Raw genomic sequence first — 27,988 nt, forward strand, 5'->3', positions numbered from 1 at the left:
CAGGGCTTCTCAGCCTGACCTGGATTGCAACTTATGTCAGCACTGTGAGGAAGCCCAAGGGGATTTGACCCTCCCTGGACTTGCTGAGCCTGGCTCCTCCCTTTCAGATGATGGATTGGCAGCCTTAACTAGAAGTACTCCGGATCCGAGTAACCCCTTGGCTGGGTCTTCCATGGGAGAGGGAAACTCGGCTGGGCCCACACCAGTTCCCCCTGGGATAGGCATGGACCCGGCGGCTTTTTTTTTGAGTGAAATTTTTCCAGGTACTACAGGCCTTTGTACAGGTGCAGTCTACTTCCTCACTTGCCCCTGTCCGGAGAGAACCCCAGCCGGCCCCCTTTCCCATTCCTGTTGGCAAACCTCGAGGCATGCCCCGCCTGACCAAGGATATCCCTAATGGAGACCCTAATGGCACATACGAAGAGCAAGATCCGTTGGAAGAAGGGGAAATTCTCCTGGGAATAGAACCGTATCGAATTATGTTACGGCTTTTTCATAGAGATGAATTGCTGGCCTTGGTTTCCCAGACCCTGAAAAAGCTGGGAGTTCCTGAAGTGGAATCTATGATGGAACCAAAGAAGAATCCCATTCTGATTTCCTTGCACAAAGCCTCTTGCTACTTCCCAGTACTGAATGCCATCCAAGAGTTGATTGACCTGGAATGGGATGCCTCAGAAACAAGTTTTAAAGGGGGCCAGGCATTAGAAGCTCTATACCCGCTGGATTCAGCAACGAGAGAACGTTTGCGTTTCCCTAAAGTGGATGCATTGGTCTGAGCTATCTCTAAGCAAACAACTATCCCAATGGAGGGAGGAGCAGCCTTAAAGGATGCGTACGATAGACTGTTGGAGTTTATCCTTAAATAAACCTTTGATGCAGTAGCAATGACCTTACAGATTGCTTCTTGTTGTGGCTTGGTAGTGCGTTCATGCCTACTTCTCTCTCAGGAGGTGGATGACTCGGAGGTGAACCCCAGAGCAGCTGTGGAACACACCGCCGCCTTTTTTAGCAGATGTGGGCTCGGATTTAGTCTGTACTTGTGTTCATCGGTTCCCGACGCCCTCTCTCCGCCCTCCTTACCTCTTTGGCGACTCACTCTTCAACCGTGGGAAGATTGGCTGCCGCGGCATCCTTTTGCTGTAGTCCTCCGGCGTCCCTGGACCGGCTAGATGCTGCAACCCGCCATGTTTCCTGGAGGCCTAGGGGCACGCGCGCGGCCCTGACTGAAGTACCGGTGATGGCGCGAACCTCAGGGGCGTCCCCCTGAGATGATGTCACCCGCGACGGATATATAAGGTCTTAGAATTTGCTAACAGATTGAGTTAGCAAGGGTTCGGCAACAGATCATTGGCTGAATTTGCTATAGAGTTCAAAACTCTTGCGGCAGAACTTCGCTGGGACCCCAAATGTCTCAAGACTCTCTTTTGCAGAGGCCTGGATAACCGGTTGAAGAATGAGCTGGCCGCTCTCCAAAAACCTGACTCGCTGGATGAATTAATAGCCTTGGCTACTCTGATCACCGGCTCCGGTTCAAGGTGAAGGAACTCCGGCCTAGGGTGTTACCCAGGTTGAAACAGGCTGTCTCTACACCTCGGATGGTTCCAGTAATCCCTGCTGCTGATACAGATGAACCTATGCAACTTGGTCATGGACGCTTGACTTCCAAGGAGAGAAGATTTCGGTAGAAGTGCGGCCTTTGCATGTACTGTGGTCAGCCCGGCCACGATGCCTCTACATGCTCCACTCGTCCGAAAGCACAGATGGGCTAAAGTCCTACAGGAGGACTATTCTTAGGCCTTACTGCGCCCTCTCTTACGCTTTCTCTTCCAGTCTCCTTGACCTACGGACCAGTCATGGTTCAGACTCCTGCCCTGGTGGACTTGGGGGCAGGAGGCAACTTCATTCTCAGAAGTCTAGTGGAATATTTGAGGATCCCCCTCATCAAGTTGAGAAACCCACTACGATTATCTTCCATTCATGGAGAGCCCTTACCGGGAGATGTGACTTGCCAAACTGAATCAGTTACTCTCCGCACCGGAACTCTTCATACGGAAATGCTCTCCTTCTTTGTACTGGAAAAGGCTGTGCACCCTATCGTCCTGGGGTTACCCTGGTTGCAAGTACACCAACCCCAATTTAACTGGGCATCTCTGGATCTCTCCCACTGGGGCCCAGAATGTCATGGGAAATGCCTTAAGGAGATATCGCCTATTATTGGCATGCCTGCGACTCCAGCAGTACCGGGCCTGCCGCTCCAGTACACCCCCTTCGAGGATATATTCTCCAAAGAAGTAGTTGATATTCTTCCTCCACTGGAGCCCTATGACTGTGCCATATGTGTACTACGACAGAAGTCTAGAGCTGAGTCTCCGAAAGGACAGGGATACTTTCTCACAGCTTTTGAGAATAAAGCAATGTCGGAAAATATGGAAGAGAATCTCCAGAAGGACTTTACTCAACCATCAGAGTCCCCAGCTGGTGCGGACATTTGCTTTGGGGGAAAGGTAGATGATATGATACCCAGTGAATGTTCTGCAATATCTCAAGACGAAGACAATACACTAACCAGTGAATGTTCTTCAGTATCTCAAGACTAAGATGATACAACTCCTAGTGAACTATCTTCTATATCTCAAGACTCACTTATTAATACAGAAGACAAATTAGAACTCAAAGTCACAGAGATTCTGGATGTTCGTAAAAGAGGCAAGATTTTTGAATACCTTCTAAAGAGGGAAGGTTTCGGCCCCGAAGTGATCTCTTGGGAGCCTCAGACCAATATCCTGGATAAAGAGATGCTTCGTCAGTTCCACCTCGTGCATCCTTCAAATCCTAAGCCTGGTACCCGAAGAGGATATCGCCCTTTGAAGGGGGGTAATGTTGTGTCCGTCGGTTCCCGCGCCTTCTCTCCGCCCTCCTTACCTCTTTGGCGACTCCCTCTTCGACCGCGGGAAGATTGGCTGCCGCGGCGTCCTTTTGCCGTAGTCCTCCGGCGGCCCCGGACTGGCTAGACGCTGCAACCCACCATGTTTCCTGGAGGCCTAGGGGCGCACGCGCGGTGCGGCCCCGACTGAAGTACCGGCGATGGCGTGAACCTCAGGGGCATCCCCCTGAGATGACGTCACCCGCGACGGATATATAAGGTCTTAGAATTTGCTAACAGATTGAGTTAGCAAGTGTTCGGGTTACTCTACCTAAGCTACTCTGCCTCCTCGGACTTACCAGGGGTACCCGCTCCTCGGGGGCCTCGCTCTCTCCTTTCTTTTTCAGGTGACAGTCTGGAACCGGTACTCGCATCTCGAGGGCCCTCGTTCCCAGACCTGCTCCGTATTCTCTTCTGCCTGGAAGTCATCACTGCCAACTACATCAGTGAGTTACCATCGCTCTCTCAGAGCTTTCCCTGGAACCAGATACTCGCTCCTCGAGGGCCTATACATTCTATCTCCTGGGCTTCTATGAGACATTGTGTGAGTGTTCCATCAGATTCGGTACATGAACTCTGTATACCCTACCTACTCACTATATTTTCAGTTTCTCTGCAGCTCAGCCTCCAGGGATCACTGTTCCAGTATCTGAGGGACTACAGCCCAGCCGGGCATTCCAACTCACTACTGCCACCTCTGGTGGTTCAGTATACTGTCTAATAAAAGAACTAGTGTGTGCCTGTCTCCTAACTCTGAGCCTGACCGGTGGTCCCTCTCGGGATCTTCCCCCAGGGGCGGGGTCATCTGCCACTGGTCCAAGGATCCACCCACAACTCTCCTAAATAACTACAGATTGCTAACTCCCTAGCAGACTGCTAACTCCCAACAGATTGCTAACTCCCAACAGTACTTCAGCCAGAGGAATGGCCTCAGAGGTGGCAGCCAGAAGACAGGTATGGCTGTGGAATTGGTCAGCCGACGCAACCTCCAAGGCCAGCCTTACAAAGAGGCCCTTTAAAGGATCACTCCTATTCAGAAACAAATTGGAAAAACTGGCCAATTGGGGCAAATCTCCAGTCCTTTGGCCAACAGAAGATAAGAGGAAGCAGTTGCAGCACCCCTCGCCTATGAGGGGCCAGTCCAGGGGCTCTCAACATTCCCACCCGTATGTCCACAGTGGCTTTTGAAGAGAATACGGAAGGGCTGAGGTCACTGCAGTGATGCATCTAGGGTGACGTCAGCTTTGAAACCTGACTCCGTCTTCATCTGCTGGCAGGGGAGCACAACCCATTGGTCCTGAGTCCATCTGCTTACACTAAGGAAAACGGAATTATCAGGTGAGTAATTTCTCCATTTTAATTCCTGTTCGTACCCCGGATCTGTCCAGACAAGTGGGTTTATGCATCCTTACCAGCAGATGAAGGCAGACAACAAAAACTTTGAGGCACTGCTACATAACCGAGAGTGCCACCTGCAGTCCCTCAGGATTTCTCTGACTCCAGCAGATGGTAGAGGTGCAAACCTACAAATCTGGAGGTTGATAAATTAAAAAAAAAAAAAAGGAAGACAGAAGATTCCTGAAAGGCTCCCCGAGGTGTTAGGTTCCTTCATGGACCATCCCTTGGGTTGAGCAGGGCAAGCAGGGGGTTGGTGACCCCTGAGCTAGCTCAGCCTTTATTGGTTAGGGGAGGTGAAAGCCAAGGGTCCCGGTTCCCTCACCCCCTCTGAGATCTCACCTCCAGAGTCTGCTCCCTCTGCATACAAAAGCAGGGAAGTAGTCCTTTTCTTTGTGCTTTCCTTGTTTTCAGGTTATTTCCTTTATTCGGTGTCTGTGCTTTAAAAAAAAAAGAAAAAAAGAAGTCAACGCTGTGAAGGGAGCTGCTCAGGCACTGATTGGCTGATTTCCGGGAGGCAGGGCTGGATGAGTGAGGGCAAAAACCTCCCGATCACTGGGCTGGGGGCTCGCTTACCATCGGGAATGCGCTGCTGGCAGTGTTTGTTTAGCAGCAGGGGCTATTTTTAGGGCTGACCGCGTTTGAGGCCGATGCTTGCTTATTGCTGGAAAAATTGCTGCAGCTGCGGTGTGGAAGGAGTTCAATTCTGTATAACCGCGTTGTGCGAGGAGGGTGCCTCGGGAGGGGCTGGGACCTCTGCAGGCTCAACGGAGGCGGGGGGTTTGGACCATGAAGTTGGCCGGAAACACCCTGTGACTAAAAAGGACGGGGGACGGGGGGGGGGGGGGGGGGGGGGGAAGCAGGCGGGCTCTGGAGGGATCCTGTGTCTCCTTAGGCTAGGACAGTCCACTCCTGAGGATGGGGACACGTCAGACGAGTTGGAAGAGCCTGATCAGCGGCAGGATACTGCAGTGGTGCCGGACAAGGTCCCGGTCAGTGATTTAGTGGATCCTATTTGATGAACCCCCGCCTGCTGAGGGTGACTGCCCTCTGGTAGTTCATTTGTTCCGCTGGTTCCCCAGGTGCTGGAAGATTTGGGGATTAAGGGTGAACCCGGTCCTAGAGGAACTGCAGTGGCCTCCTGAGGCAGTTTTCCTTTACCCAAGAAGGTGAAGAAGTTAGTGGACCGGGAGTGGGAGTCTCCCAAAGCGGGCCTAAAAATAGCCAGAACTATGGATAAGCTATATACCTTGCCGGAACAAACCTGGGAGGACTCTGATAATGAAGGGATTAAGGAGACCCCCTAAGGCCTTTCCGTTGCAGACAACAGTGAAGATGCTGGTAGATCGGGAGGAGAAATTTCCCAAGGCAGGGCCTGGAGGTAACGAGAGCTATGGCGAAGCTATACATCTGGCCGGAGCAGATCTTGGAGTCCTGGAGAAAACATCCATTCCGGTAGCTAGAGCGGCAGCTCCAAAAGATGTTCAGGCTCGGAATCTGGACATCCTGCTCAAAGACTGAAGTTTCGGCTTGGAGTCTTCCTGCTGCGGTGTGTGGAAGTTTGATGCAGTGTGTGCGCTGGGTGCAGAATGCACACAAGCGGTAAGGGACTGTGGCTGAGGCAGCGCAGGTAACCTGTTTGGAGGCCGGGTGTGGCTTCTGTGGATGCCAGTTCCAGTCTCTTGTGGTGGCCATCTTGGCATAATCTCGAGAAAGGGATGCATTGGGAACTGCCCAACTGGGTGGTGGTGACCACGGATGTCAGCCTCTCTGACATCCGTGGTCTCTGGCCCAAGGGCAGTGATCTTCAGAGGAGGCGACCTGGTCCATCAATTGGTTGGAAACCAGGGCAGTGCGCAGAGCCTTACTGGAGTGTCTCCCCCTCATTCAAGACAAGGCGGTGCGAGTGTTCACGGACAATGCGACGACAGTGGCATATATCAACCGTCAGGGCGGAATGAAGAGTCGTCTAGTAACGCTGGCAGCACAAGAACTTTTTGTTTGGGTGGAGGAACATCTGGCAAGTGTAGCAGCTTCCCATGTAGCTGGCATGGACAACGTGCTGGCGGACTTCCTCAGGAGGCAGCATCTTGATCTGGAGAAGTGGGAGTTGTCGGCTGAGATCTTCTCTTTGACTCAGGCCAGGTTGGGCCAGACCAGCGGTGCGCCTCATAGTAACTTCAGGAAATGCGAAGACGAATCAGTTTTTCAGTCACAGAAGGGAGGTCGGATCGGAGGGCGTTGACGCTTTTGTTCTTCCGTGGCCAACACACCTGTTGCTGTACATGTTTCCACTGCGGCCTCTCGTAGGGCGAGTGCTGCGGCTCATCGAACTTCATTCAGGCAGGGTGATTCTGGTGGCTCCCGAGTGGCTGTGCCAGCCATGGTTTGTGAACTACCTTCTTCTGGCGGTGGACGGATCTGTTCGCTTGGCCCATCTGTCAGAGCTGTTGCAGCAGGGACCTGTATTTTCAGACCAGGAGGATCAATTCTGTCTAGCGGCTTGGCCTTTGAGAGGCAATGACTCCACTTGAATGATTATTCAGAGCCTATGATTGTGACTTTGCTTCAGGCAAGGCGGACTTCCACGTCTTTGGCTTATTTATTTATTTATTTATTTTTATTTATTTAGTATTTTTTATATTTATGTCCGAGTGTGAGTCTTTGAATCCTGGTGTTTGCAGAGGAAGGTGCAGCTTTTGAATTGGATGTTCCGCAGATTCTGTCCTTTTTGCAAAGCGGTTTGACTAACAGTTTGGCCTATAATTCCCTTTGGGTTCAGGTGGCAGCCTTAGATTCCCTTCAAGGTAGGATTCAGGGAAGACCGTTGGTGACTCATCCAGATGTGGTTCGTTTCCTCAAAGGAACAAAATGTTTGTGTCATCCCGTTTGGAAGATTTGTCCAGCATGGAATCTGAACTTAGTTCTTCGGTGCTGTGTGGTCCTCCCTTTGAACCAGTTAGGAGGGCTTCTCTAAAGGACTTAACTCTGAAGGCTGTTCTCCTGGTGCCTATCTGTTCAGCTGGAAGGACTTTCAAACTGCAAACTTTCCTGCGTTTTTTGGAGAAAGGGGGCTTTTTACGTACGGTTCCTTGTTTTTTTGCCTATGGTGGTTTCCGCCTTTCGCCTTAACCAGGTGATCAAGTTACCGGCCTTGTCGTATTTGTCTGCAGATGTTCCTATGGTAAGGGAGCTTCGCTTGCTAGATGGGTGCTGAATTCTTTTGCGATATCTTAAGGCGACAAATGGCTTTAGGAGATCGGATCATCTTTAGTCCCATGCAGTGGCACTAAGAAGGGAAATAAGGCATCCAAGGGCACTATTGCATGATGGCTGAAAGAGACAATAGCTTCAGCTTACATCTGTAAGGGCCAGTCGGTGCTAGAGGGGTTGAGAGCACATTCCACTAGAGCGAAAGCAACCTCATGGGTGGGAGTGTCAACTGCTTTCTATGCAGGAGATTTTTCGTGCAGTGATGTGGTCTTTGCGTCACACTCTTACCAAACATTATTGCTTGGATGTGGGGGCGGTGAAGGAGGCGTCTTTTGGGGAAAGTGTGTTGCGCGTGGGTCTTTCGCGTTCCCTCCCAGAATAGAGGGGCTTGGGTACATCCCACTTGTCTGGACTGATCTGGGGTGCAAACAGGAAAGGAAAATTTGGTTCTTTCCTGCTATTTTTTGTTCCTGAAGTACCACAGATCAGTCCAGAGACCTGTTCTCATCTTTTGAAAGACTTCCTTGCTTCTGTATGTTGCTGAGCTGATATGTGATACATTCAAAGTAATGAAAAAATACATAGTTTCAGATGTGCGTTCTGTCAGGTTAAGAGGGCTTAGTTTTTTCAGGGAGCTCTAACCTTTAAGCATCTGTTCGCCCCAGGTTTATTGGGGTTTATTAAGGTAGACATCTTGGCTTGGGTACAGGTCAATACTGAGGGACTGCAGGTGGCACTCTCAGTTATGTATCAGTGCCTCAAAGTTTTGTTCTCTGCCTCCTTCTGCTGGTAGAGATGCATAAACCCACTTGTCTGGACTGATCTATGGTACTTCAGGAATGAAAATTGGCGGGTAAAAACCAATTTTCCTTTATTCCAGCCACTCATCAGTAAACACAACAAATAGATTATTTGGTTTTTAGAAAAAATCTTAAAACTTGGCTTTTTAGAAATTTTATCCTGAAAAATTCTGGTATGCTAGATTTTAGTATGATTTGTTAGATATTTTAACCGTGTTTTTATATTGTAGTTTATAAATTGATTTTTGTTTTATTTGATTAAAAATTGTAAATCATTTCAAGTTCTTTTTGAATTAAAAGCAATATTTAAATGAAATAATTATTCAGTCTTAAGATTCTCTGTCATTAGCTCAGCAGATTCAGTTAAAGGTCACCTTAAGGCTCATCTCTCCCTTCTTGCCCTCCCTATCTCACCCCTGCCTTCTTACAGAATCCCTTGTTCTTCATGGTTGTGACAAGCCTGAGAAGCTTCCATAAAGACTGGGAGTAGCACCCTAGGTGCTCCTCTTCAGTGTCACCCACCTTGTTGAGTCTTGCTCTCAGTGTGTCCCTGGTCTGTTTCCTTCTGTAGAAAATGAAGGATGATTCAGACGGTGAGAAGCGCCAGCAGATTCATCACATCCAGAACCTCTATGCCTTCAACCTCTTCTGCCAGAAGCGCTTTGATGACTCTATGCAGGTCTTTGCCAAGCTAGGCACAGGTAACGTACCAGCGTGGACTGGAGGGTGAGAATTGAAAGAGGAGCATTGAAGAATGTAGTACAATGGAGGAAATTAAGGGAATGTAACAGACAGGTGTGTTTGGGTGGTGCTATCCTTGCAGCTCTCCCATTATACAGTGATGGATGCATAAACACAGTTGGCTCTTATTTTGATTTTATGCTCTTAGAAGCTGCATAATAGAGAGACTATGGAATCATAGCCATTCTGAAAGAAAAGCAAGACACAAGAGCTGGCTAACTTTTTCTGCATGATAACCTTTTACTTCATGAATTGTTTGTTTTTAGCATCTTAAGGATCCAAAATGTCCCCAGGGAAGCCAGCTTTCAAAGATATATAGCTGGATAACTAAAGAGTTAACAGACTATTTCTATGGGGTGAGATTTGTCCCACTCAAAATATAGCAAGAGAGTTAAGAACTCATTTGAAATCACAACCTCAGTTACCTCCTGTAAAAATGTTTAAACAAATTTATTTGCAGATCAGGACCTTTTTTTCGACAATACCGAAATTGTGGAACGAACTGCCAAGTTGTTTAAGAAAAGAGCGAGATTTGTTAAAATTTCAGAAAGGGATGAAAACTTGGCTTATGACCATGGGGGTTTAAGGCAGGGTTGGAGCAGAGCTGATAAGGAAGGTAGCAGCAGATTTATATGTGTTTGAGTGTATTATGTGGTTTGTTTATTATGGGTTTAAATGGTTATTTTGCAATATTTTATTTTATGGTAATATTTATATTTTGATGATTGTACATTGATTTGAGCAATTTTTTAAATCTGGAAGAACGATTAAGAAATGTTTTTAAATAAAATAAAAAGGAAAAAACATGTCTGTACTTAATTTTTAAATATACTGTATGCACATATTTTCCTACGTGCCCTTGTAACTAATTTTCAAAAGAAAGCTACTTAGGTAGCTACAAGGTACACCAGTGCAAAAGTGCACAGGGAGCTTGCACTTATTCAGGCAAGTAAAAATTGCCCCCACACTATTTTCTTTTCTTTAAATGAAGATTTCTTTTGTTACAAGATCATTATGTATGCATTCATTTGGGGGTCAGTTACAGGTTATCCCAGCAATAAGGTATGTATGGATCCTGTGTGGAAGCACCACCATGGGCTATATTGGCAGGATCTCTTCAAAGCTTGCATTTCTATTGCAAATACTGTAAAACTAGAACAGACTATTTGTGCATTTACGGTACAGTAACATATTGTGGTCTACTTATCCTGCATTTTACTTTTGAGATTAGTATTCATTTCGATCTTGTGACTCAGCTTAAAGTTTTTTTGTTTTGTTTTGTTTTTAACCTGTTTTGGGGTGTTCACTCAAGGTTACTCCGGAAGGTGGGAGATTAGTGAATCTTAATTCAGATCCATTCAGTGAACTCTGTGCCGAGTTGAAAATCTTTTATAAATATGAACTAAAATTGTGTAATAAAGATAAATGTTATAAAATGATATTATATGTATGTATCTCTATTTTTAGATCCCACACATGTGATTGGTCTGTATCCTGACCTGCTGCCCTCTGAATACAAGAAACAGCTCCAGTACCCCAACCCTGTGCCTGTGCTTTCAGGGGCTGAGTTGGAGAAAGCACACCTAGCACTGATAGACTATTTGACTCAGGTAGATATGGGCTTCTCAAAGGTAGAAAGCATGGTTCTCTGAGAGCCTGGATGGTTCTCTTACAGTCAGTATTAGCATCATGACATTGTGAGGGGTGGAGGAGGACTGTTGTATTTTCTCAATATTAACAAATGAAATGTAAAGTAGTTACAAGAATAAATTGAACTTGGATAATGCTGAGAAGTTTCTCTCACATCCCTGATACTTTGAAGGTGGGAAAGTCCCATAGGTTAGGTGTTTGGTCAGAGGCTGTTCTATTTCCTGCTCTTTTGTGCGGCAGATATGTGAGTGAGAGGAGAATAGGATCAGGTCTGGTGCTTCCAATAGGCAAATTAGGCAGTCACTTAGAGTGCCAACATTTTGGGGGCGGCAAAATCACGCCAGCACTAGGCCCAAAGGTGGTTATGTGCTAAAGCCAGTGCCACCAAAGAAGGGAGAGATGTACTGGAGCTACTGCTGCTGGTGGAAACCAGCGCTGTGCTGGAGGAGGGGGTGCATGACCGAAGGCTGGCCTAGGGCGCCAAATACTCTTGCACAGGCCCTGAATAGGGTAGATGTTTTGTCTTCCCTTTTCCTACTGCAGAAGAGGAGTCATTTGGTGAAACAGCTGAATGACTCTGACCACCAGTCAAGCACATCCCCACTTGTGGAAGGAACCCCCACTATAAAGTCCAAAAAGAAGCTGCTACAGATCATCGATACCACATTACTCAAGTGCTTCCTGCATGTAAGTACCCAAGTACTGGCACTGCTGTGCTTGAGCATTACCTACCCAGAAATACTATGTCACTTGCGAGCTATTTATCCAGAAATACACAAGTACTGACCCTACCCTCCTCAGATGTTAAGAAGCTGATATTCCAAACATTTTTCTGGCTGAAACTGGGTTTTAGTCGAATCAATCTTAGCTGATCAAAATTGCCCCTCCCCCCCCTTCACCCAACTAAATTTGTGTGGGTAAAATTGCTACCTGCCCAAATGTTTGGCCAGGCAAAAATGGGGTCAGCCTGGGTGGATTCCTGGGGTAGACTTTTAAAACTCAGCAAGGCAGCATGATAGTCAGTGCTACCCAGCTGAATTTATACAGAGAAATCTATCCATAGAGCTACCATCCTAAATCTACCCGCATAAAATTTGTATGGTTCAATTTAGTCATATTCAGCAGCACTTTTAGCTGCATACGTGTTGCTAAATAACTGATTAAAGATGACCAGAAAAATGTTACCCGGTTATCTTACCCAGCTCAGCCCCCTGAAATGTAAGTACTAACTTCCCTTCTTGAGAGCCATCTCTGCATGAGTGTTGGCTACTGAGCACTCAGTGATAATGTGACATCTGCAAGCTGGTAGCCTAGAGTGGAAACAATGACTTGGTGGGGCCTGGGCATTCTCCAGCAAGAAGGAGCTGGGTCTGTGAGCCTGCTAGGTATGCCCGTTAGTCGTATCACAGTCTAGGACGCAGTGCCTTATCAAACTCTCAATGTTTTGCAGACTAACGTGGCCCTAGTGGCTCCATTGCTGCGACTGGAGAACAATCACTGCCACATTGAGGAGAGCGAGCATGTGCTGAAGAAGGCACACAAGTACAGTGAGCTGATCATCCTGTATGAGAAAAAGGGGCTACATGAAAAAGGTAATGGAAAAACAGCTTGACCACTTACTCCAGCCCTGAACCCTCCTGAGAAAGGAGGTCTGTAAGGCTAGAAATAGAAGGCAATGGGAAGAGGCAGCAGTTGATTTCAAATCCAAACTTCTATCTGAAAGTTAAACTAAGGAGGAAGGTGTTAGAGTACTCCTGCCCACCTAATATAAACCTTACAGAAATTAAAATCATCACTGTTGAGCTGTGCTCTACCTCTGGTGCCATTATAAGGATCACCAACAGTTCTTACAGCTGTGAAATTGTAATACTAGCTGCAATGTATTCTAGGAAATATTTCTATGAACTGCTTTCAGTGCAGGGAGAGGAACCAATCTCTGCTGCTCTGACCAGATAGTCTCTTGAGAGCTGGAGAAGAAAGTGCTATTACTCTTGAATTCCTCATTTCTTTTGTCACTGAAAGCTTTGCAGGTGCTGGTGGATCAGTCGAAGAAAGCTAATTCACCACTGAAAGGCCATGAGAGGACGGTGCAGTATCTACAGCATCTGGGTGAGCTCCGTCAGGGAGCGAGGGTTGGATTTGATTTACTCCTTCAAATATTCTCTAATCTGGCACTGTTCAAGCTAGATATATTGGGAATAATGTTCATTGACCTTCATTTATTTAGTTTATATTCTGCCTTTTTTTTTTTTGCACTTCAAAGCAGATTACATTCAGGTTCTGAAAGTATTGCCCTGTCCCCAGAGTCCCTGGGCATTGGAGGGTAAAGTGACTTGCTCAAGGTCATAAGGAACAGTGATGGGATTTGAACCCTGGTTCAAAGCCTGCTGCTCTAACCACTAGGCTACTCTTGCACGCCTTATAAAGACCTTTGCTTTTAATCCAGTATGGCACTGATCTTCTCCATAGAGAAGTAAACTTTTTAACTTTTTCCTTATATCAGCTTTGCCTGCTGCACAGTGGTTAGCAAGCAGGACTGATGTCTCCTTCCACAAGGAGATGGAGTCCCTATAACTTTGCTTTGGTGCGGTGCTTGGTGGGGGTTATCGCTTTGGTTTGTGTTATACTTTAGGTACTAAAATGGTTGGTTTGTGGGACAGTCTGAGTCTCTGGATCAGGCAGCAGGCAGGGTGTGCACCTGTGGAAAACATGAATCAGGTACCAAAAGGCAGCCACTCTTGCGGGGCTGATTGGCTACAAACTGGGTGCCAGCAGGATATCCATGCTTTCTGGGACCTGGAGGAATTATGGAACAGGAGCCAGGATGGCAGTTGCTGTTTTGGGAACTTCTGGAATCCTTGATATTTGATCGTAGGAATGGAATCTTTTTCCTCTCTTAGGGACAGAGAATCTGCAGCTTCTGTTCCCTTATTCCATGTGGGTGTTGCGAGACTATCCGGAGGACGGACTAAAGGTAAGAATTTCTGAATTCTTTCCCCCTCTTCTCTGCTGTTGCTTTTGGTGTTAGTTTAGCTGCACGTGCTTATTGTGTGTCCAGGAATCTAGTCCTAATTGCCATTCCCTGTACGTACCGGATCAGTCCAGACTCCTGGGTTATGCCTCCGCACCAGCAGGTGGAAACAGAACAAAACTTGACAAGCTCCACTATATAAACCAGAGTGCCACCCTCAGCCTGTCAGTATTTCTCTGTTTCCAGCAGGTGGTACGAGTGCATCGCTCTCAGCCTGGATAGGAAAATTTGGAGGGATAGAAAGGTCTTTGGTGCTTGAGAGAATAGTTAGGCAGGAAGTCATTGCACTCTTTTGCACGTCGTTACAGATTGGTTGTGTGGGATCCCAGAGAGGGAAATTTTTGGAGCGGGCGTTTGGCGAGCGGGCCTCTCCGTTTCCCATCCTAAGTAGTGAGCTCTGTTACATCCCAGGAGTCTGGACTGATCCGGTACGTACAGGGAAAAGAAAATTAGGTCTTACCTCCTTTAATTTTCGTTCCTGTAGTACCAAGGATCAGTCCAGAGTCCCGCCCGTTTTTCTTCAGTATGTTCGGAGAGTCCACCGTGGTGGACGAAAAGTTTTTTTGTTGCGATTGACAGGCATTGTCCATTCGGTCCTTTTATCCTGGATCTGGTTCTTCTTGGGGAAAATGGCCTGAGGGGTTCCCCGGTTGGTTTTTTTGTGTATATAGTTTAGTTACGTGGGGAATATCACTGCTTTGACATTGAGTAATACTGACAGGCTAAGGGTGGCACCCTGGTATATATAGTGGAGCTTGTCAAGTTTTGCTCTGTTTCCACCTGCTGGTGCGGAGGCATAACCCAGGAGTCTGGACTGATCCTTGGTACTACAGGAACGAAAATTAACGGAGGTAAAACCTAATTTTCTTTTAAATTGCTGGACAAGGCAAATGTTGCTCCTTAAAACATTAATACTGTAAATATTTTCCACTCAAATTCCTGCAGCATATCTAACATTCCCTGTACTTATCCGGATCAGTCCAGACTCCTGGGTTTTGCCTTCCTTCCAGCAGCTGGAGACAGAGAAAGTTTCAGAGGCTCCGCCTCATAACCTGTTGCAGCAGGGACCTGTATTTTCAGACCGGGAGGATCACTTCTGTCTAGCGGCTTGGCTTTTGAGAGGCGACGGCTCCGCTTGAAGGGTTATTCGCAGCCTGTGATTGTGACTTTGCTTCAGGCAAGGAGGCCTTCCACGTCTTGGCTTATGTCCGAGTATGCAGAGTGTTTAAATCTTGGTGTTTGCAGAACAAGGTGCAGCCTTTGAAGGTGGACATTCCGCAGATTCTGGCCTTTTTGCAAAGTGGCTTGGCTAAGGGTTTGGCCTATAATTTCCTTCGGGTTTAGGTGACAGCCTTAGGCTCTCTTCGAGGTAGGATTCACAGAAGATCGTTGGCGTCTCATCCGGATGTGGTTTGTTTCCTCAAGTGGGTAAGACATCTGCGTCCTCTGGTTGGGAAGATTTGTCCAGCATGGAATCTGAATTTAGTTCTTTGGGTGCTGTGTGGTCCTCCCTTTGAATTGGTTAGGAGGGTTTCTTTAAGGGACTTGACCCTGAAGGCTGTTTTCCTGGTGGCTATCTGTTCAGCTGGAAGGATTTCTGAGCTGCAAACTTTGTGGTGTAGGAATCCTTTCTTATGTTTTTCAGAGTAGGGGGTTTCTTTACGTTTGGTCCCTTCCTTTCACCTTAACCAGGTGATTGAGTTACCTGCCTTTCCAAATTTGTCTGTGGATGCTCCTCTGGCGAGGGAGCTTCATTTGTTGGATGTGCGCAGAATTCTTTTGTGATATCTTAAGGTGACAAATGCCTTTCGGAGATCTGATCATCTGTTCAGTGGAGCAAAGAAGGGAAATAAGGCTTCCAAGGGCACTATTGCACAGTGGCTGAAAGAGACGATAGCGTAAGGGCTGATTGGTGCCAGAGGAATTGAGAACGTATTCCATTATGGTGCAGGCAACCTCGGGGGCGGAGTGTCAACTGCTTTCTCTGCAGGAAATTTGTCGTGCGGTGACGTGGTCTTCTCTTCACAATTGTACTGGACATTACCGCTTGGATGTGTGGGCGCCAGAAGGGGCGACTTTTGGGAAAAGTGTGTTGTGCACAGGTCTTTCAAGTTCACACCCAGAGTAGAGGGGTTTGGGTACATCCCACTTGGCTGGACTGATCTGGGGTAAGAACAGGAAAGGAAAATTGGTTCTTACCTGCTAATATTTGTTCCTGAAGTACCACAGATCAGTCCAAAGACCCATCCCCATCTTTCGAAAGACTGCCTTGCTTCTGGATGTTGCAGAGCTGGTATGTGATATGCTCATATTAATGAAAGGTGTTCATGGTTTGGTATATGCTTTGTGTTAAGTCAAGGGGGCCTGGTTTTCAGGGGGCTCCAACTTTCAGTCTCTGTTTGTCCAAGGTTTATTGGGGTTTCTTAAGGTAGACATCTTGGCTTGGGTACAGGTCAATACTGAAGGACTGCAGGTGGGCACTCTGTTATGTAGCAGTGCCTCAGAGTTTTGTTCTCTGCCTCCATCTGCTGGTAGAGATGCATAAACCCACTTGGCTGGACTGATCTGTGGTACTTCAGGAATGAAAATTAGCAGGCAAGAACCAATTTTTCTTTCCTGGCCTTTCACCGAGCCCTGCTAAGAGAGACTTGTCTGAATCCCTGTGTGTTTCCCAAGAGCTAGCACTACTTCATGCCCCCCCCCCCTCCTTAACTCTGGCTTGGATAGGCTGGCGGACAGTAGCTGCGATGTCCCTGACAGTCTGAATTCACTTATACATTATTGTAACACATTTCATTTTTATCATGGCCATTTTGTCTTTTGCAGATATTTACTGAAGATTTTCCTGAGGTGGAGTCCCTGCCACGAGACCGGGTATTAAATTTCTTAATGGAGAACTTTAAAAACCTTGTAATTCCTTACCTGGTAAGAAAAAGTAGCATATGGTAGCATTATTTCTGTGTGTCAAGTACTGATATCATTCAATATGATTTGGAGGGGAAGGAATAGGTAAAAACTATAGTGATCAATTATCCTGGACTGATGTGGGGGTCATTTAAGTGCATTATCATACTGTTGGGCTCAAGCACTAGTAGGAGACAGCAGCTATAATGAATTTGGGCTTGACTGTTGAGGACTGTATTATAAGTTTTTAAACGAGTCTTTTTATTTTTTGTTTTTATTTGGGAGGGTGAGGAAAGAGATTCTTATAATGATTGCATTATGGAATTTTGTTACCCACTCAGATGCGTTTGGGAATTTTGGCACTTAAATAAACGAGAGAAGACTTTATTACCTGCGGCTGTGTAATCAGTGGTTCTACATCCCCAGTTGCAGCACTATCAGAGTAATGAAATGCAGCCCGCTTGGATTTTTTTTTTTCAGGCTTTAGCCTTTTATTTTAATCCCTCTTTTAACAGTTTTATCATAAACTCAAGACCATTCACTAATTAAAATAGGCTGTTAATTTTTTGCCATGGCATTTACATGAAGAAATATGAAAAAAATGAATGAACAACAAGGGGGCAATTTAGAAAGTGATTTATATGGGTAAAATGCATTTTCCCTGTGTAGCTTGTCTGTCTGAGAAACGGCCCATCCTCAGCCAGGCTAAAAGTGCACACAGTGGCCTTTACTTTTCAAGAGGAGTTATATCCGTAAAAGGACTTTTGAAAATTGCTACTTTTATGCACATAACTCCTTTGAAAATTCAGTCCATAGTCCATAGGACTGAATTTTCAAATGGTTTTATGCACCTAAATGGACTTTTCACAATTACCCACATATATGTGACATTTACACGCATAACTCCTTTGAAAATTCACTTCAGTGAGAGGAGACATTTCCGGAGGCATGTCTTAGTCGAGGAAAGAAAAGTGTACCCATAAATTTCATTTTTAAATCTGCAGGGGCATTTTTGTAGAAAACCTCTGCCTGCACAAAAAGCAGGCACAAGTGTTCACACATACTTTGTGCCTGCAAGCAATTTTTATATACTCTTCCTCTAAAAAATTGGTGCAAAGCCCTTGAATAAAAAGTAAACACCAACTTCACATCAATGTGGGCAGTTTGAATGTTGCTCTCCAAATGGGGAAGGGTATATTTTCTGGGAGAGGAAGCAAAGAGAACAGTTCACAGCTTTGTAGGAATGAGGATTAGTTGCCAGGAGGGAGAAAGCATTGCTGATAGCCTCTGGGTGAAAGGAGCCAGTGCTTCATGGCTCCCAGATGAAAAGTCCTAGCGTTGAGTCGCACATCTTGGACATTTCCTTTTCTTTTTTTTCTTGTAGGAGCACATCATTCTCGTGTGGGAAGAGACGAGCCCACAGTTCCACAACTGCCTAATCAAACTGTACTGTGAGAGGGTACAGGCATTAATGAAGAAATATCTTCCCTCCTTAACTGAAGGTATACAGTCTGTTTTCCACATGCCCAGGAAAAGTATAAACATTAATGAAGGAATTCCTCTCCTTTGCTGCATGGATTTCCTTAGGATTCCTCAAACAATTCCTTCCATCCTCTCGTCAAAAGAACTATTGACCGAGACGATTTAAGGAGCAAAGTGAATTGGATTACAGTAATATATTGGAATTAGTTAGACTTGTACATTGGCTGATCAAGAAACTGTTCCATGATATGTAAAAGATAACTTGTCAGGATTAACAATAGGAAGAATCCATTTTTGGGGGGATAGCAGAGTAAAAATACATGAGGATGAAAAGATGGGTAATAGGTATCTACAGTGTCTCTCTGGTGTGAGAAATAAAAACCGTTAAAGGCTGTACTAAAACAAAGTGCCATTGTTAACATATATTTAGGGATAAGAAGCACTTAAGCATAGGCTTTTGCCTCATCGACTCAACCCTTTTTATAAATACAGCACAAAGAAATTTCCGAAGCTCCCCCACAGTATTTTCTGCAGCCTACATCCGTGACCCATTCCATGCTAGGAGATGACCTCTCCAGCGCTCCTGCCCACACTGCGACATGATTTAATCTGCAGGTGGCATTTGGAACAGGTCTATCTCCCATCCTTCCTAGGGACAAGACAGTTTTGCCAGCTTTGGGCGATAAAGCGTTAAGTGGATATGTTCTGTTCAGTCTTCATATAGAACACTTGAACACTTATTGCTCCATGCTGAATCTAAAGACTTTTTTTTTTTGTTTAGAAAGCTTGTGGCAACTGTCCCATTTCTAGATTGTCTATCTTCCCACAGGTACACCACTGGCCCCTGCTGGAGAGGAGGGAGGGGAACTAGGAGAATATCGCTGTAAACTTCTTGGTTTCCTTGAGATTTCCACTTACTATGAGCCTGAGCACCTTATCAGTGACTTCCCTTTTGATGGTGAGAGATGGAGACACGTGCTACATGCAGACTTCTGTGGGACTACCAGCTGATCTGGGCTTTATGCTTTTATACTTTTCTTCTGTTTCGTTCTGGCACTCTTGACATACCATATTTATACTATTTCTCTGGTTTTGTCACTAATTTCTTTGCCTATTTTTTCAGATATAGGGAAAATATAGCAAAAATGCAATGCCTTTCTCTTTCTTTCTCATTCTGTCTGTCTCTCCCCTCTTAGGCCTGCTGGAGGAACGTGCCCTGCTGCTGGGCCGAATGGGGAAGCATGAGCAGGCCCTTTTCATTTATGTTCATGTTTTGAAGGACATCAAAATGGCTGAAGAGTAAGTTTTACTCTTGAGAAGAATATTTCCCTTTTTATCTCTTTTCAGTGTTCGTAGGAGAAGTTTGGAGACCACTGACCAAACATATTTCAGAAGATATAAAAATGTTAGCCTGACAAAAATTAAATGAGTTAAGAGAAATAAAAATTTGGGTAGGTACATTTTATTACATGAAGGGAGTGCCTGAGGAAACGGCTTTATTAGAACTGAAAACTTTTGCCTTTCAGCCCTGTTTAAATTAGTTACCCAGTTATTTTGCTGGTTGTTTTGTAACCAAGCCAGGTTGGATTGTCCTCCTAGGCATGTCCTTGTAAGTGCTGGCCTGTGTGTCTGTAGGCCGCCTAGGAGAAACAATAGTAAGGGAAAGGCTGGAGTAAGGAGCAGATTATCTCCTCCTTCCCTATACGTACCCGGATCAGTGCAGACAGTGGGTTATGTCCCCCGTCCAGCAGATGGAATCAGACAAAGCTTCAGAGGGTGCTGCCTTATAAACCAGTGCACCCTCTGCCAATCCTCAGTATCTTTCTGACTCCAGCAGATAGGAGTGGAGTGAACCTCTGGTCCCCCAGTACTTTGCTTGAAGGCTAGATTTATTGCATTCATTCTCTATTTCTAACTTGATTTCTTGCTTAGATGGATCAAGTTGTTGTAATTAAAAAAAAAAAAAAAATCAGCTTGTAACTTGCAGGCAGAACTGTTTTCACAGTTTTTCTCCTCTACTCTGTGTTTGCCTGTGTGCTTGGTAAGTTTTTGTATCTGTCTTAGTTTACAGGTATAGTTCCTAGCTCTTCTCTCCCAGGGGGTTCCAACCTCTCCCCCTTTGCCGCGACCCGACCTGCCCCGAGAAGCCGTTTTCCTCGGGGCAGCAATCTACAGAGAAGCGTCATTCCTCTGGGGCGTTTGAAATTATCGGGTCGGTGAGGGAGATAGCCCTCTTTCGCAAGCGGAGGTTTTTTCCCGCTACTCGCAGCACTCTCAGCTGATTTCCTCGTGGCTCCCCCTCTCTCCTGCCATGCCGAGGGCTTCCAGGTGTTCGGCGTGCGGGGAGCCCGGATCGTGGCTCTCCCGCGAGGGGATATGTATGAGGTGCCATCCCTCGCATCCGGCGGGATGTTCTGTTTTGCGCTTTCAGGCGCGTCTTGATGGGCAGAGGCTGGTCCCCATCCTGCTTAGCGCAGGAACGGCGGCCATTTTGACTGCAGAACCAGCTGCCCCTGCACAACCAGGAGAAGATCCTGATGCGATTTGTTTTTCGCCGTTGCTGCCAGTTTTAACACCGGTACCTCCTCTGGGATCCCTTCCACCTGCGGGGAATCCCCCCCGTTTTGCCTCCCTTGGGGCCACCTCCGTTTTCCATGGACTTCGTGCTCTTATTACACAACGCTTATTTGGCCAGGATGGGCCAGCATTAGGATCAGGCGACAGGGCCTCCCCCTCCCAAAATAATCAGGATAGTGGACCCTCCTCCCGCAGGGGTCACCCAGGGAGTAGGGCGCTTAGGGGCAGGGGCGTCTGTGGCCCCTCAGGGGTCTGCTAGGGTACATCTGGTTCATCCTCCTGCAGGGGGGTGTTAATTCTGCTCCGGACCCAGACCTGGATGAATCTTTGCTTACCACTCAGATGGAAGGAGACGATCCTAGAGTTCTGCGTATATTCCAGAGGGACGAGTTGGATTCCCTCATTCCGCATATCCTACAGGAGATGGATATTGAGGCCCCACAGGATCCGCCCGGGCCCACCCCTCCGGTGAAGAAGGGAGACCCCTTGCTGGCAGGTCTACGCCCTCCGACAAGATCCTTCCCTACCCATCCTACTCTACTTCAACTTTATGCAGGGAATGGGATTCTCCCGAAGCATCACTTAAGGTTGGCAGAGCGATGAAAAAGCTATATCCCCTCCCAGATGACTTTCTGGAGCTGCTTAAGGTTACGAAAGTGGATGCTGCGGTTTCGGCCGTCACGAAAAGAACAACCATTCCGGTGACGGGAGGCACAACTCTGCGGGATCTTCAGGATAGGAAACTCAAAGTGTATCTCAAAAGAATGTTCGAGGTGTCCGCACTGGGGGTCAGAGTGGCCATCTGTACTCCCTAGCGCAACGAGCGGGGCTTCGCTGGGTTAAACAGCTACTTAGCTCGCAAGAGCTACCTCCGGAGGAAGCGCAACAGGCAGACCACCTGGAGGCCATCATAGCGTATGGAGTAGATGCTCATATGACCTTCTCCGAGTTCTGGAGACCAGATTATCAAGTCCCGCAGAGAGAATACGGTACACAGGCTTCCGGAGGATCAGCCGCGGACTGCTAGGACATTCAGTGCCATCAGAAGCTGCTTCCGGGGCCAATGATGTTTCCGCACCACAAGACAGACGACCTCTCGTCCGCCCTCTTCACGTTCCCAGTCCTGGTCCCGTTCCTTTCGAGGCTGGAGACGGGCACGAGATGGGCTGGCCCAAGGGGCACCTTCAAAGTCTTCACAATGATGCCAGGCTGGCCCACTCCCCGATCCCCAGGATAGGGGGGCGGCTCTCCTTCCTTTACGAGGAGTGGGTCAAGATTACATCTGATCAGTGGGTCCTGGATATTCTAAAGCACAGCTGCGCATTAGACTTTGCTTGACCCCTAAGAGACAGATTCCTCTTCTCTCCCTGCGGACCACCACAAAAACAACTTATTGTACGACAGACACTCGACAGGCTCCTGGCCCTCGGAGCGATCCTCCAGGAGTCGCCAACGGAAGTTGGATCAGGCCATTATTCAGTCTACTTTGTGGTTCCCAAGAAGGAAGGCTCCTTCCACCCAATTTTGGATCTCAAGATGGTCAACAAGTCACTCAAGGTCCCACACTTCAGGATGGAAACCTTGCACTTGGATCTGACGGAGGCTTATCTGCACATTCCCATCCTCAAGGCGCATCAGCACTTTCTCCGCTTCAGGATCCTGGGGCAGCATTTCCAATTCCAAGGTCTGCCTTTTGGCCTAGCGACCGCCCCCCGGGCATTCACGAAGGTAATGGTGGTGGTAGCTGCAGCTCTTCGACGAGAGGGAATTCTAGTCCACCCATATCTCGACGACTGGCTCATTCGGGCAAAGACCTTGAGCCAGTGGCACTGGGCAGTCGACAGAGTATTACATCTCCTCCAATCCCTCGGATGGGTTGTCAATTTCGCCAAGAGTGGCCTTACTCCTTCTCAGTCTCTGGACTTCCTGGGGGCACGTTTCGACATGGCGGCGGGCAAGGTTTTCCTGCGCCCGGACCAGGCCCAGTCAAGCATGGCGCAAGTACAGCGTTTCTCTTGCCTCTCCCTTCCCACAGCTTGGGATTACCTCCAGGTCCTGGGCTCCATGGCATCCACTATCGATCTGGTGTCCTGAGCTTTTACTCATATGCGTCCTTTGCAGAGAGCATTACTCTCCCGATGGAAGTCGGTGTCTCAGGAGCTCCAGGCCATCCTCCCACTCCCGCAGCAGGTCAAGGACAGTCTACTCTGGTGGCTCGACCCGCTTCATTTGGCACAGGGGACGCCATTGGAAATCTCAGAGTGGGTGGTTGTCACCACGGGTGCCAGTCTCTCCGGCTGTGGAGCACTGTGCCAGACGAGTTCGGTTCAGGGACGGTGGACGGTGTTACAAGCCACCTGGCTGATCAGTCGCTTAGAAACCAGAGCGGTTCGTCTGGCACTGAAGCGTTTCCTCCCCCTTGTTCATCATCGGGTGGTTCAGATCCTCTCAGATAATGCAACCACGGGGAGCGTACATCAATCGACAGGGGGGCACGAGGAATCGTCACGTCTCGCTGGAGATGGACAAATTGATGGATTGGGCGGAGACCCACCTCTCTCGACTGGCTTCTTCCCACATTGCAGGAGTAGGCAACATTCAGGCCGATTTCCTGAATCGACAACGTTTAGATCCCGGGGAGTGGGAACTCTCCGAGGAGGCAGTGAAACTCCTAGTCCATTGTTGGGGGATCCCTCACCTGGATCTGATGGCCTCCTCCCGCAATGCAAAGGCAACGCGATTCTTCAGTCACAGAAAAGAGCATGTCGCAGAAGGAGTAGATGTCTTAGTCCTCCCATGGCCACGTCACATTCTCCTCTGTGTTTCCGCCATGGCAGCTCGTGGGCAAAGTCCTCCGGAGAATAGAAGTCCACCAAGGTCCGGTGTTACTGGTGGCGCTGGAATGGCCACATTGTCCGAGGTTCGCGGACTTGATCAACTTCGCGGTGGACGGACCTCTTCGCCTGGGTCATCTGTCATGCTTACTGCATCAGGGTCCAGTATTTTTCGACCAGGCAGATCGCTTTTGTCTTGCGGCCTGGGTTTTGAGAGGCACCGACTGAGGCAACGAGGATACCCAGAGGCCGTAGTTTCGACACTCTTCAAGGCTCGGAAGACTTCTACATCCGTCACTTATGTCCGGGTTTGGAAGATTTTCGAATCCTGGTGCCACCTCCAAAGCGGCGTTGCCACGGACTGCTTCGGTGGCTCAGATTCTGTCGCTCCTACAGACCGGACTGGAGAAGGGCCTAGCCTATAATTCACTGAGGGTTTAGGTGGCTGCCCTTGGCTCCCTGGTCCATCAACGCGAGGGAACCTCTATTTTCTCCCACCTGGATGTCGTCCAGTTCCTCAAGGGAGTGAAACACCTGAAACCGCTGGTTCATGCCCCTTGTCCTTCCTGGAGCCTAACTTAGTCCTCCGGATCTTGGGCGGCCCTCCTTTTGAGCCGATGCGCACCGCTACCCTTAAGGATCTCACCCTCAAGACTCTGTTCCTCGTGGCCTTTGCTCTGCCCGCCGGATTTCGGAGCTCCAGGTGCTATCCTGCAGAGAGCCCTACTTCCGTTTCATGGACTTGGGGGTTACTTTACCCACGGTGCCCTTTTTTCTGCCCAAAGTGGTTTCCGCATTTCATATGAATCAGACAGTTGAACTCCCATCTTTCTCAGCTGACGAACCCCGGGATCTCCGTAAGCTTGATATCAAGTGCATCCTGATTCGCTATCTGGAGGTCACTAATGAATTTCGTTTGTCGGATCATTTGTTTGTCCTCTGGAATGGTCCAAAGAAGGGGTCCAAGGCTACGAAAACTACAGTTGCTCGCTGGCTGAAAGAAGCTATAGTAGTAGAGTATATAAGGGCAGGTTGACAGCCTCTAGTGGGCATTAGGGCCCACTCTCTTCGAGCACAAGCAGTGTCCTGGGCGGAGAGTCAGTCGGTCTCGTCCCAGGAGATATGCCGAGCAGCGACCTGGAAATCGTTACATACTTTTGCTCGACATTATCATTTGAATCTACAGTCGCCAACTTTTGGGTCTTTTGGCAATAGAGTCATTCGAGCAGGGCTATCCGGGGCCCACCCTATGTAGGGAAGCTTTGGTATATCCCACTGCCTGGACTGATCCAGGTATGTACAGGGAAAAGAAAATTATTCCTTACTTGCTAATTTTCATTCCTGTAGTACCACAGATCAGTCCAGACACCCTCCGTAAGAATTTATGGGATTTCTGGAATCAACTCTGTTTTCTGCTCGAATAGTTTTGGGATTGCCTTTCTGCTCACATAATTCTGTTTTTAGCCTCTCGTTTATAGGGCTGTGTAATGATTCTTTTTGCAAGTTTGCCTATTTGCGCAAGTTTGTGTATCCGTACACACTGTCCGAAGTTGAACATGCTTTGTTTCCTTGATCCATCCATTTCTGCTTCTACTGCTTTGATATTCTTAATACTGAGGATTGGCAGAGGGTGCACTGGTTTATAAGGCAGCACCCTCTGAAGCTTTGTCTGAATCCATCTGCTGGACGGGGTACATAACCCACTGTCTGGACTGATCCATGGTACTATAGGAACGAAAATTAGCAGGTAAGGAATAATTTTCTTTTTCCCCACACCAAATTCAGCTCTCCCTCCTGCAAGATGGGGGAGAGGCTGGATTAGTGAATAGAGTGGCTCTTTTCTGCTAAAGCCTCTACCTCATCCTCTCTTCCTTGCAAGCTGCCTGGGAGGGGAGGGGCTGCAGCAGGAAGCAAATGGCTCTGTTCTCCCGAGTAAGATTCATACACAAACCCTGTGAACCTATGCGTAGGGAGGGAGAGAATGGTGGGGGTGGGTACTAGGGCAGAGGTAGAGAGCTGGGATCATTCCTAGAAAAGGAGAGGAAAGATGGAAAGATAGAGAAAATATGTGGGGGAGGAAAGAGAAAGTTGATGCACTTATCCCTCCCCAGATCTGCACAGAATCTCAGGGTGACCACAACTGAAAGGTTCCCAGGTATGCATTTTACAGAGAGTCAACTAGGTGGGGAAAAGGGATTGGAGGGAGGGTTTGCTGTTTCAGACTACATACAGATACCAAGTCTGTAACTGGGCCTGGCGGTGTCTTCCAAATCGAGGCAAGTGATGATCACATTCATAAAAAGAAACTGGGTTCAAAAACATCTGAATATTTCCTATATTTTTTCTGAACCCCTGGCAGCTTTCTCTGTTTTTAAGTGATAAGATTTTCTCTAAAGGCCAGATCTTGGTTGTATTTGATGGAGGATGTATTCGGAGTCCAGCATCCAACTTCACAAACAATACCGAGAGAACCTAAATACATTCAGATGTGTAGAGGCTTATCTTGTTGTTCTGTTTCAGATATTGCCATAGACACTATGATAGAAAAAAAGAGGGCAACAAAGATGTGAGTAACTTCAGTCCCACAGCTCCCTGTCTGTCTCTCCGTACATGCTTCTCGCTTACAGAATATTAAAAGCGTATTTTTCTGAATGTATGTCTTTATACCTCTTTCTTTTAAACCATTGTTATATAAATATTGAGTTTCAAGATAAAGTCTGATAAAGGTCTGTGCTCATGAAAACAGGACTCAGTGAAAAAGCAACAAAGAAAAGGACTGCCTTCAATATATTATCTGTGGTGTCTGAGATCCTGTTGTGCGGATGAGAATCATCTCCCATGTATATTTTCAGCATCAGAGCATTAAAAGAATGTGCAGAAGATCAGACTGATCTGTATAAAAAGGCCTTGGATAATGCTGTTTTATGCAAAAGAAGGTTAATTGAGAATTGAATCTCTACTCCATCTCCCACCCATTTCTTAAAATAAAACTTGCCAACAAAATTTTTTGCCACAGGCCTTCAATTTTTAGCATTGCTGGGGCTTTGCTTTATTTTGTATTTTCCTAGCGTGTAGCCAGACGGACTCAGGACCAATGCTCCCCTGCCAGTAGATAGGGATGGAGTCAGGTTTCAAAGCTGACAATCACCGTAGATACACCCCTGTAGTGATCTCAGCCTTCAGTATTTCTCCATCTCCAGCAGATGCGGACATGCTTTCCCTATGGGGATCGCTGTACCCTTTGGAAGAAGAAATTCTACTTTTAAATTGGAGGAAAGATTGAGCCCCGCTCTCCTGCGGTGATACCTAAAAGGTCCCTCCCCCAGTTGAGAATTCCTGAGATGATTTCCGAAATCTCTCGAATGCCTTGGTCCAGTAGCTGGTTCCCGTTGTGGACTTTGCTGTTGAAGCAGCTGAAAGGCAGCAGACGCAGGAAGCCGAGTGCGGCAGTGATAGCCAAAGCCCTCTCCCCCCGCAGCCGGAGACTGTTTCTGTACTCAGCCGGTAAGCACTGAGCACAGGTAAGGTTAAAAAAAAAAAAGAGGATTTCCTCCCGATTCAGAGACATTGAAGGGGTTTCGGTAAGACTTCCTCTGGTCTTCTTGCTTGGCGCACCGTACCGATATCGTTCCCGATACTGTTGGGGTAGGGGGAAGTGGGCTTCCAAGCAGGTTGAGCTGGCCCCCCAGTGGGCTAGGCCCCGCTTTAGGCTTGGCACACTGTGTGGTAGGCCACGGTGGCGCCGTCTTGCGCGTGTTTTGTACTTGTATTGCCCACCATAGAGCTTCGGTACGCGCAGTGTGTGCCCGCACATGCACTGTGCGTGTAATGCCACACGCATAACATCGCATGCGTACATACATGCACAACTTACTAGGTGCAGAATACAAGTAAAATCAGGCACATGGGCTGTGCGTGCACTTCACTGCAGTCTGCGTTCACATAAAACTTTAAGCGCGAGTTGTCTGAACACGCAGTTACCATTGCTAGTGGTTCCGGAAGCAAAGAAACATAAGCGCCTTACTCTCTGTGCTGCTTGTCATATTAGGGCTGCACAGTCTGACCTGGATTCTTGCTTATAATCAGAACTGTGAGGAAGCCCAGGGAGAGTTGGCCTCCCTGGACTTTGCTAAGTCTGGCTCCTCCCATTCAGAGGATGGGTCAGCCACAGCCTTAACTGGAAGTACCCCGGATATGAGTAAGCCCGGGATTGGGTCAGCCATGGGAGAGGGAAATTTAGTGGCACCTACCCCAGTACCTCCTGGGCTAGGCATGGACCCAGCCGCCTTCTCTTGGATGGAATTCTTTCAAGGCCTTCAAGCCTTCATACATGCGCAGTCTGCTACCTCACTTGCTCCTGTCCGGACGGAATCTTAGCCTATAAGCCCTCCCTCTCCAAGTCCTATCGGCAGACGTCGAGGCATGCCTCGACTCACCA

General features: G+C 47.5%; 1 protein-coding gene across 1 annotated transcript in view; it reads left to right on the forward strand.

The window, feature by feature from the left end:
- Positions 1–27,988, forward strand: part of VPS39 (VPS39 subunit of HOPS complex) — a 109,887-nt gene that overhangs the window by 57,366 nt on the left and 24,533 nt on the right. The window contains exons 11-21 of the mRNA XM_029598634.1: positions 8,903–9,032; positions 10,540–10,682; positions 11,266–11,409; positions 12,173–12,314; positions 12,745–12,831; positions 13,623–13,696; positions 16,580–16,678; positions 18,042–18,159; positions 18,969–19,097; positions 19,336–19,438; positions 26,071–26,116. Coding sequence (XP_029454494.1) covers positions 8,903–9,032; positions 10,540–10,682; positions 11,266–11,409; positions 12,173–12,314; positions 12,745–12,831; positions 13,623–13,696; positions 16,580–16,678; positions 18,042–18,159; positions 18,969–19,097; positions 19,336–19,438; positions 26,071–26,116 — 1,215 coding nt within the window. The remainder of the gene's footprint in view (positions 1–8,902; positions 9,033–10,539; positions 10,683–11,265; positions 11,410–12,172; positions 12,315–12,744; positions 12,832–13,622; positions 13,697–16,579; positions 16,679–18,041; positions 18,160–18,968; positions 19,098–19,335; positions 19,439–26,070; positions 26,117–27,988) is intronic.

This window comes from Rhinatrema bivittatum, chromosome 4, assembly GCF_901001135.1.
Source record: "Rhinatrema bivittatum chromosome 4, aRhiBiv1.1, whole genome shotgun sequence".
NCBI classification, from domain to species: Eukaryota; Metazoa; Chordata; class Amphibia; order Gymnophiona; family Rhinatrematidae; genus Rhinatrema; species Rhinatrema bivittatum.